The following is a 10573-nucleotide window of genomic DNA, read 5'->3' as shown; positions in this document are numbered from 1 at the left end:
ATCACGAGGAAGACCGGCAATGGAACATAAATTTATGATTCAATTTTATTTGCCCACCTTCCCCAACAACATGCCACAACGGCACCGCCCAGGTTCTCATTATTCGATCCTCGCCCATCCATGTTGAATACCTTTTTCTTTACAGAGAGAGACTAATTTCGTTTAGGGAAATGTACCGCGATCGCCTAGTTTGTTATTTGTGCCCAAGTCCAAGTGCAACAGCGATCGCGAGTAGGTGAAGCGAAACATAATGGTGGAAGCAAAACCAAGCCTCCCTCCCCCTTTCACTATCAACCGACCGATCACTGTTATTAGATGGCGAGGAGTATGGGATAATGATATGGGTGAGGTAGTTAAGCTGAGTTTGGTTTGATAAATTGTGAATTGGTAAATTGTTGACCATTCTCTTACTTTTGGATGGAACTTATTGATATTTGATGTTTAAAGCTCTACTCGTCTTAGGACGTGGAGAAGGACTAGTTGGAGACTTGGGAATTTATATTCCTAGAGCTAAGCGTTTACTAGAGAATTTCCTAAAAATGTTATGAGACTTTATGAAGATTCAGATATCTTAGAGATCTTATGAGACAGAAGTATCATGACGCATGAAGTGGGATCCTCTGGAAACTATGTACTACGAGCTATGAAGTTTGAATTTGGCAAAAACTTCTTCTGTTCAGGCTTCAACCCTCACTGAATCACTACAATTAATAGATGATCGAAGAACCTGGATGGCCCTTTATCAACAATTATGTAGGAGCCCTTGGAGCGGTCCGGCGGCCGAGGCGATGACGGCGCTTGTCTTACAGCAGCAGGACCGGGGATCAAATCCCATGCAGAACGTCTCCCCGTACGAAGGGCTAACTACTTTACTACGGGTAAGATTAAGCCACAGAAGGCCAGAAATGGCAGGCCGCAACCTCCCGAAGTTGTAGTGCCCAGGAAGAAGAAGAAATGCTAGGACCCTGATCATGGTTATAAAGCATTTTTCTCTTGGTATTTTCCACGTCCAAGTCCATTTGTTCAAGTCTTGTTATGCCTAGACCATCAATTTCTACTCTTTCTTAGTTGAAGAATGGTTGCATAAAGTCCACCGATAGATGTTTTCCCGAATGTTGAGAACTTCATTCGATCGACCGCGTTCATATTATTAGCCGTTGTGAACCAGCCAATAAAGCCTCAATTTTTCTTCTTCTTTCTTAACCTAACGGCCTCTTAGGTCATGCCTGCCGTTTGGATAGTCAGTCCTCACTATGGAGGAGCGGTTCGGATGGGATTTGAACCCCGGTCCTATCATGTGAAGACCGGCTCTGCTGTCACATCTTCCATCGGGCCCAAACCCTCGACTATTTTGGCAATAATTAGTCTAAATCAATCGAAAACAGCTGGATATAATAGGATAACAAGAGATTTAATCTTTGAAGTCAATCTATTTCTCAAGTTCTTAAGTTATATAATGACTTGAATATGTATTCTGATATAAAGGATCCCATAAATGGACTTTAAGGACTCAGCTCACGGTATCTTTTAGGTCCTTCCTTATGGACATTGGACAAGCGAAGATCTCCTTGCTCAGACATCAGATTGTCATGACGCCTGATGATAACTAAGGAGCTATTTATCAAACTCTAGTCACTCTCCAAGGAAGAAGAAATCACTCTCGTCTCTTTGATGTGTTTTACGACAGATCAGGCCAGATCAATACGCCTGCACTGTAGCTGATACAGGGTGATCTAAGCGTGATCACCTACTTTGATACTTTTCGGTATCTATGGTTCATAGCCTTCATCAAGACCCTGGACGATCAAGAGGAGATTTAAACCCATATGGACCTAAACCTATTTGGAGCTGTTGATCGTCGGTTCGACACATTCGAAAAATGATTACCCTCAAACCATATTAAAAATAACTCATTTTCCTAGTGATCCACACAAATTGTACACAAATTCAGACAAGCTCATCACCTGTACCGTCCCGCCGCGATATGTAAACGCGAAACAAAACACGTGCAAAATCACGTGCTCGCAATGTACAACACAACCGCAACGCACGACAAACGAAGGCAGCCGAGCATAGGAGGAAAAAGAAAGACGGGCCCAGTTGCCCAGGCCAGGTAGTGGCAGGCAGCAAAGAAAAAAGGGGAAGGTTAATTGTAAATAGCAAATTATGCATTCCGCAATGGGCAGTAGAGTATGGGCGGCGAGGTGGCGTTTACCACTGTTTACCATTAGGAAATCCTAATTATCCCCATACTCCACCCATCCTTCCTCGCTTAAAGGTAAACGGGAAATGGTTTGGTATGGTTCGCGGAAATCGGAAAAAAGACCCAACCCCTGCAGTGTGTGGCCGATAAGATGGTTGGGAGGTTTTGATTAAAGCCGATCAGGAGGGCCAGCCCGTTTTTATAATCTTACCCCAATGGCAATGCTCTACTGGGCAGGGGTTTGGAAACAGCGGTGGCATTCCAGCAACATTTCTTCGATTTCGGTTTCTGTTTTCCTAAATCCACACCACACGAAAGCAGAAAGGGAAATTGGAATTGGCGTGCATTTTTTTTCCAAGCGATGGAGGAATCCTTCCGTGCCCTACGAAGCACCTTACGTAAGGGTTGCCGGTGATCGGTCTCGAACTCCCTCTTCCTGCACGCAATGTACATTCAAACACACACACACACACGCAGGTGGTAGGAAATGTCGTCTCGTCCTATTCTGCACGCACGAAACCACGCGCCGGCCCGAACTTCCACGTGCGCCGACGAATGGCGCGAAAAGCGCGACTCGGGAATGAAGCATCGATCGAAAGCCAACCCGCGGGAATGGGGCGTGTGGTGGGAGCCCATGGCTCACACCACTACACACACAATTATATATAGTGACTGGTGCGGGTCCGGTATGATCGTACTCAGCCAGCGACCGTCGATCGGGCAACAACAGCGAGCAACAGTGTTCCGTGCGTTGAGCATTCCTACGACAAAAACAAGGTCTATCAGTGAGAAGTGATCAAGAAAAGATAGAGCATCAGGTGTGAAGATCGTTGTCAAACATGGCGAAAACGAGTACGACCATTTTGTTCCAGTGTTGTCTGGTGTTGCTGCTACCATCTTACTACAGTGTGTTTGCCAAAAAGGAGGACAACAAACCAGAAGGTCAGTGTCCAGCCTGCCAAGTGTTGAAAAGTGTGTGTTTGTGCATAGTTCTGGACGATGGTTAGGGACAAAATTCAAGGAGAAATGTTCGAGAGACATCATGACTCACAGACGGACGCTACGTCAGCGCGTTGTAACGGGTTCTTTGCCCATCCGCGCTTTGGTCGTGGATCAGTGCGTGGAGCTTCTTAAGAGCTTTCGTGTAACCGCAATACACACGCACACACACATAAAAAGAGACGGTGGGTCAGGTGGTAGATCACACGGGAGAAGAATCATCCACCTGGAACCGGTTACATGAGATTCACTTTCTCGCATGTGTGTTGGTGTTCTGGTGAGGTGATCGCGGTTGCTTGTGCAGTCGCGGTTCTGTCAAATCGTTGTTTTGGTTGAGGTGTTAGATATTATTGGCGGATGCATAATCCAGCAATCAGTGGATGTATTTTGTGGTTAAAATATACTTTGTGACATGGAATTGGAATTCTTTGGCCGAACGAGATCTGTACCCAAGAAGAGCTCAAGCGTATAAGCCCTTAAACCGTTCGTCATTTCGCCTTTTGAAGCAGAGCGAAGAATCACGTAGGAATCATAAGGCACATTTCCTTGTAACATCCCCGATTTATGGGTGATCTAGTCCTATCTGTACCAAGCATCTAAACCTATAACCGCTGAGCCGATTCATCAACATTGAATAATATTTGAGATTTATAATGCTTAATTCGGCTTGGGGCGGTCCGGTGGCCCAGGCGACAGCGGCGCAAGACTTTACACGGCAGGACCGGGGTTCAAATCTCATCCAGACTGCTGCCTCCCCGTACGTAGGGCTGACTACTTTAGTACGGATAAAATTAAGTCACAGTAAGCCAGAAATGGCAGGCCGACACCTCTCGAGGTTAAAATGCCATGGAAGAAGAAGAAGAAGTAGCAAAAACTGGGCATAGACATGTATAGAAAGGAAAAGACCATTATAACACGATAACGTGCGATCGCTTAATGATCCTTAAAAAAACTGTAATGCTTTGTACTATGGAACATTTCCATTAATCTCAGGAAATCCAGCTCTTTACATAGCTTTCCTAGTTCCATTCAAATTGGTTTTCCTTTTCAGAAACTCTTGAGATCGATACAGGTCGATATAGGCTCTCGATTTTCCTGGACGAGTCCTGATTTGAGATCATTTCTTCGACTGAATTCATTCTGACTCCTTTACTTTTGGGACTCGAATCGGTTAGCAACTCTTGTGAGATTCGTTATAATAAAACTCACTCTGAGCGAGTTGCTAGCCGGCACAAAGATCTGAATCACAAATAGTTTTAATGACTCTGTAAAATCGCAAAGATTTGCTAAAACCCTATGCGATTCGAATCGCAAAAAAGATCAATAAATCCATTCTAATGACCGAATTTTATCAACTCTCCACAAAGGGGTTTAAATCCTCTTTGCGGTTCGAAGCTCTATTGCGACTAGCAACTCATTCAGAGTGCGAGTCATTATAACAACTCCCAAAAGAGTTGTTACAACTCGCAGCGATTCGAATCACAAATAAGGTCTAAAAAACTCTTTGTGAAGAGTTCATCTTTTGTTCATCCATTTGAAAGATTACAATCATTTACTAGTCCTGATCTGCATTCTTAACTTATCTTAACGCTTTCTATCTCTATCACAATTTCTAACAAATCCACAAAACCCTTTTTCTTCCCACAACTCATCCAGAGAGCCTGTTCGAGCAGGATCTAGGTGATCAGTTCAAAATCGACGCCTCCACGCAAGGTCTGCAAAAGGTAAATCTTCGGTGCGGTGCCGACTCGATGCGCATCGAGCTGAAGACGGAGGAAGACTTCCAGGGCGTAATGTACACGCGCGGCAGCTACTACAAGCAAACGAAACCGTGCTTCGTCAAACCGGAGCGGGCGGGCCGCACGCTGGAGATGAAGTTTAACCTCGACCAGTGCCAGACGGTGAACAATGGTGAGGTGTACTCGAACATTGTCGTCGTGCAGCACGATCCGGACATCGTTACGCCCGGTGATGCCGCGTTCGCGGTCGAATGTGACTTCCGGAAGCCGCGCGGTGTAACGGTTAGCTCGGAGATCCAGGCCCGGGATAGGTAATTATTCGCGCACTCGGAACAGGTCCATTCGAAGTGAAGCAAATCGCGGGAGGGAGGGGAGATATTTTTAAGTAACATAAAGCTGTTTGTTCCCTGATTTGTTATTTAGTTTTTGTAAGTCAGCACAATTGTTACAAAATTCCTCGTCTTTTTTTGTTTGTTTGTCCATTTTCCACACATGAACACACCCCACCATATACCTACACCTACCACGACGAAGTGAGGAGGACACGACACCATCGTCACGCATTACACTCACCAGTCCGGATCCGTCGGCAAATACACAAACACCGAACGAACACAACTCGGTGCACAGTGCGTCCGGCACGGTAACGTTTGTGCCGAGCCGGTTCCGGAATGCGTCCCACCAGCTACCGGAACAGCGTGTTCGCGGGACAGTCGAGTCGGTCGAAATTCCACTGCACAAAACACACCAGCAACAAGCACCACAAACCCAAGCGGAAGATCACGATGAGTTGTGATGTGTGTTTAGGGGGGGATAAGCACACATACAATGGTGGAGAATAATTTATTAAACTAAAGCTACTTTCTCTCTCTCTAAAACCTAGACTAACCCTAAGCATCCCTCAAGAGTTGTAGAGATTCCATTCTAACCCTGTGTCCTCATGTCTCCCCATTTACCCGCAGCCTTGAAACGGCGAAAGCTAACGCAACCGCTTCCTATCCGCCCAGCGAATAAACCGCCCCAGTCGGATCTCCATCCCATATACTAACAACAGCAGCTGTAAGAACGGTTCCCCGTACCACCCGCCGTAAAAAGTTCCTTCCTCGGACAACCGATCCTAACCATCCTTAATAGCCTTTAGAAAGACCCGATATAGAGACTGGGCCGAGACTTGTTGACACACCGGTCGCTACCAAACTTCCAAACGTCGTCACTGTTCTAAGTGACCGAGAGATGGGGTAGGCAAGGTGTTTGCAATGGACAATAAAATGTGTTTAAAAGAATATTAATTTGATTAGGGCTTTTGTATCAATACTTTGTGAAAGAAAGAGGATTCTTTTTTTGGAAATAAAGGTTTCAAATTAATTTGTACCACTTACCTCGTGTACCCCGCCCTTTGCATCTGCCGTGCTCCTTTCATCGTCCTGCTTATCATCATGTTTGAATTTCATACCCAGGTTCAACACTTGCATGTATTTACATGAGGCTATCATCGTTTGTTTTTTTTGTGTGATTTTTAGTTTAATTTTTGTTTTATCGCGATTTAACGTTCCATTTAGGTTTTTTTGTTTGTTTAATCATCTTAGCGAAACAACGTAACTTTCTTGGTTTTGTTTGTAAGCTATACACACACACACACACGTACGTACACCCCCGTCGTCATCCCCATGGGCCATGGGAAAATTCGCACCGGCGGCAGGTGCTGCTCACAGGCAAAACTTCTACTGCTTCCGAGTTCTTATTCTTCTTTTTTTATACATAAAGCACACAACTTAACCGATCGACACGGTTTGCGCTGCTCTCCAAGCTGGAAAACAAGCGGCTTCGTAAGGTACACTAGAGCGGCCCATCTCTCATCTCATCTCAAATCGGTGGAAAGTTAAGCGCGCGTTAAGTGAAGAAATTCCACCAAATATCAGTATCACCAAATTTACGTTATGCCGTGCTCTCCCCTGCTCCGTTGTGTGTGTGTGTGTTGCTACTAAATGGGGAAACATCATTGCTGTCGCCTTGTCCTTGCCCCTTTCGATTGTTCCGATTCGTTTGAACGCGCGCCGAGCAGCACACGTGTGTTGCTTCTTCGTCTCTGTAAATAGAGCCGAAACTAGATCAATATAGTAATTTAAACGAACAAAAAACGAACGAACAAAACAAAACCTAGATAATTGCGCAAACACGCATCTACCATAAATTGCCTGGTGTGTTCCAAGGGGAACTTCCCACCCAATTATTATTTGCATTCGGAAGCTAGCGCCCAATTTGCTCAAAACGGATCCATCCAACCATTATTGCCGATCAGGGCGTCACATCTGATGATCATCTCATTGCTGTGTAGTAGAGTGCGCGCGCATTATAGAAACTAATCTTGTGTGTATATAGGGCTAGCTTCTCTATAGTATTTTTTCCGGCCGCATTCTTTCCACAATTCTTTTCTCCTTTCTCTAGATAAACCTATCTATTCACAATGCTTGTGTGGTTGTAGTATTTTTTTTCCTTCTCTTTATAACTTTCTTTTCCAGCTTACGTTTTATAATCCATGGTATCTCTCTCTCTCTTTTGCTTTCTTATTCCTTCGCGTTTGTTTTGCAGCAATCCGTTTCGTTACGTCTCTTTACTCGTTTCTATAGACTATAATTTGTTTTAAATTATTATCAAATAAGTTTGGTTTTTGCATCCCACCGCAACAACGTTCGACAACGATTCATTTGCCTGCTCGCATGAATGTGAGCCAATAATTAGCCAACCTACACTAAAACTCTCCATCACTTAAGTCACGCCATAGTGTTTGAAGCCAACTGAGTTATCTCCAAAGGGTGGTGTGTGGGTGCGCCGGGGGGGGCGCATGGGCCAACGGGCCAGAGAGGATCGAATGTCGTGCACAACTCCACAGCTACAACCGGGAAAAATTGATGCTATGCCAACACTCAGTTCTGCCCTTAAGGCACACATCCCCACACACACACACACACATCACACCCTCTTCTCTACTGCAATTTGGTACAATTTTTGTAACAATCAGTAGTCGCCCATCTACTCATCATCCTTCGTTTCGCATTAATCGTTGAATTCAGATAAAATTGAATAAACTATTCCTCTTTCAAAATAAAGAAACGAATTAAAAAAAAAAAAACTAAAGCCCTAACGTCCCTCTAGAGCAAGGACTATGTGTGTATGTATGGGGAGGGGGGGTTGTTAAGAAAAGAAAAACTGTTATGAGATAAATCGGTAAATCGATGAAGAAGCTATTCTTCTCGCTCGTTTGGTTATTCTACTGTATGTTTTCCTCCACAAATTGTGTGTTTCTTCTGCTTTTCACTCGCTCCTTCTACTAGAGAATATTGTACGGGGAAAAAGTACTACAAACATGGACACAATGCTTCTTCACCCCCCCCTTCCTCCTCTTTTTTCTCTGTTTCTGTGTGTGTCTACAGCCGAAGCGAATGTTTGGTTTTCTGGCGTTGCGAAAAATGGCAATAGAGTTGAATAGAGTTTTCCCTAAGATTTCTACACATTCGTTCTGTAATGCTCTTCCTCTCTCTCTCTCTCTCTCTCTCTCTCTCTCTCTCTCTCTCTCTCTCTCTCTCTCTCTCTCTCTCTCTCTCTCTCTCTCTCTCTCTCTCTCTCTCTCTCTCGGTCGGCGTTTTCTACTACCGCACAACTGCTGAAGCTTTTTGATTGGATTTGTTTGCTAGCTTGTTTTGTACTTACAGCTACAACTTTACACCGGTTTACCGTACCATCATCGCGACAAACGCGACCACCGCCAGCTTCTTTCTTTCTCTCTCTCTCTCTTCTCACACAGACCCGATATCACACACATGCAAGAAGAAGAAAAAGTGCTAGGTAGCAACAACAAGCACGCACCCTTTTTTCCCTTCGAAAGCAAAGATTGGAAGGAGCGCGCTCTCTCTCTCTCTCTCGTTCTCCCCATCGCACACGCAACACTCATGGAACGTCTTCGAACGCGTGGATGGTTTCGCTTTTACTCGCTAACCATGCCCACCTCCCGCTGGACGGACTGCAGCGGAACGTCGGTGGCGAGCAGTTCCTGGGCGACGGGCGAATCGTTAGCACTGCTGCGATCGATCGGTGTGGACGCCGCCGTATCGTCCGGCTCTTCCTTCGCTTCTTCGGCCAACTCTTCGGCCGCCAGCTCGGAAGGGACGGACTCGTCACTGCGATGTTCTGCTGCTGCCTGCTGCTGCTCGCCGCCATCCGTCGTTTCGTCCTGTTTCGCGTCCTCCGGCGTGACGGGTTCAGTCTTGTGTGCCGCTTCCTCCTCGATGGTTTCCTTCTCCTCCTCGATGCTTTCGTTGCTGCTGTCGCGCTTGGATGATTGCAGTTTGCCGCCGCTACCACCGCCGGGTGATGAGGCGGCCGGTTTCATTAGCCTTGGATCGGTCGCACGGAGTGATTCGGAATCGCCTATACCGTCACCGCTGGGACGCAGCACCAGGTAGAGCAGAATGTCGGACAGTGAGATGATGCCGATCACCTTCTTCTGCTCGTCCACCACCACCAGCCGGTGCACCTCGACGCGCACGATCCGCTCCATGATGGTGTACAGCGTTTCGTCCAACGAGCAGTGATGCACTCCCTCGAACCACGCGTTGCGATGTTCGTTCGCCTTCTTCAGCGACACATCTAGATCGTTGTACGTTTTCTCGGCAGCCAGGTTCTGGAAATGAGAAACGATCAGTATACGTGGTCGTTTTTGCGCAAGGGGGAAAAAAAACGAGGCCATGATCACTCACAATCACATCAAACTTGGCGTAAATGTCCGTCAGGCGCCCCTCGGCGTCCACCATCGGCAGTGCGGACACGCGCCTATCCACGAACTTGTGCAGCGCCGTTATGATGCTGGTATCTTCTGTGGCCGTTTCGATGTTGTTGTAACTGCCGATGCGTACCTCCCGGAGGGTTTTCTGCATGTACGATGGCTTTGGTAGTTCGTTTATCTGCAAACGAAAGGATCGGTTAGCGACTCGGTTGCTTCTGTGCAATAAAAAAACAAATGTATCTACTTACATATAAAAATAGGAATCTAAGTATCCTCTTGTGAGTCAATATATACAGCACGTTGCCGGTGACCGGATCAATCACAGGCAGCCGATGGATGCGGTTGTGTACCAGCATCTTGATGGCATCGTACAACGACGCATCCGGACCGATGCTGACGAGCTTCTTCACATCCTCCTGGAGCACTTCTGCAATCGTAAAGGTGCGCATATGTGTGTTAATGCATTAGGCATGTGCATAATTCAAACACCCGTTCGACTTACTTCGCCAAGTGTCCAGCTTGTGCTCCTCCAGCTCGTCCATCGACGCGTTCGGTGATTTGTAATACATTTTTAGAATCTTGATGAAATCGGTGATCGTTAGCATGCCGACAAACTCTTGGCGCTTCGAGTCCCACAGCGGTGCCGCCCGGACGCCGTTGTAGACGAGCGCGTAGAACGCCTTCTTCACCAGCAGCTGCGTGTCGAACACGACCAGCTTGGCCGAGGTCGGCACCAGATCGTAGCACTTATGAAACCGGAAGAACTTGACAAATATCTGTGACTCATCTTCCTCTGCAAATAACCGTAGAAAGCGAGAACCCCATATTAATACCGGTGCGACGATGCGTTTG

General features: G+C 46.2%; 2 protein-coding genes across 5 annotated transcripts in view; one reads left to right on the top strand and one right to left on the bottom strand.

Moving 5' to 3' along the window:
- The first annotated feature begins 2863 nt into the window (after window positions 1-2863).
- LOC118506425 lies at window positions 2864-7399 on the top strand. The gene is made up of 3 exons (XM_036043525.1): window positions 2864-3145; window positions 4859-5252; window positions 5476-7399. The coding sequence occupies exons 1-3, from the start codon at window positions 3043-3045 to the stop codon at window positions 5735-5737; spliced, it is 759 nt and encodes a 252-aa protein (XP_035899418.1). The 5' UTR covers window positions 2864-3042; the 3' UTR covers window positions 5738-7399.
- The window catches only part of LOC118506424, a 61705-nt gene continuing 57548 nt past the window's right edge, over window positions 6417-10573 (bottom strand). For all 4 annotated transcript variants that reach the window (XM_036043523.1, XM_036043522.1, XM_036043521.1 and 1 more), the window contains 4 exons: window positions 10224-10514; window positions 9970-10148; window positions 9696-9899; window positions 6417-9619 (listed from right to left, as the gene is read on the bottom strand). In XM_036043523.1, the coding sequence (XP_035899416.1) occupies window positions 8924-9619; window positions 9696-9899; window positions 9970-10148; window positions 10224-10514 (1370 nt within the window). In that variant the 3' untranslated portion in view covers window positions 6417-8923. The remainder of the gene's footprint in view (window positions 9620-9695; window positions 9900-9969; window positions 10149-10223; window positions 10515-10573) is intronic.

The sequence above is a fragment of the Anopheles stephensi genome, chromosome 2 (assembly GCF_013141755.1).
Source record: "Anopheles stephensi strain Indian chromosome 2, UCI_ANSTEP_V1.0, whole genome shotgun sequence".
NCBI classification, from domain to species: Eukaryota; Metazoa; Arthropoda; class Insecta; order Diptera; family Culicidae; genus Anopheles; species Anopheles stephensi.
This window is presented reverse-complemented; position numbering and strand designations above follow the sequence as displayed.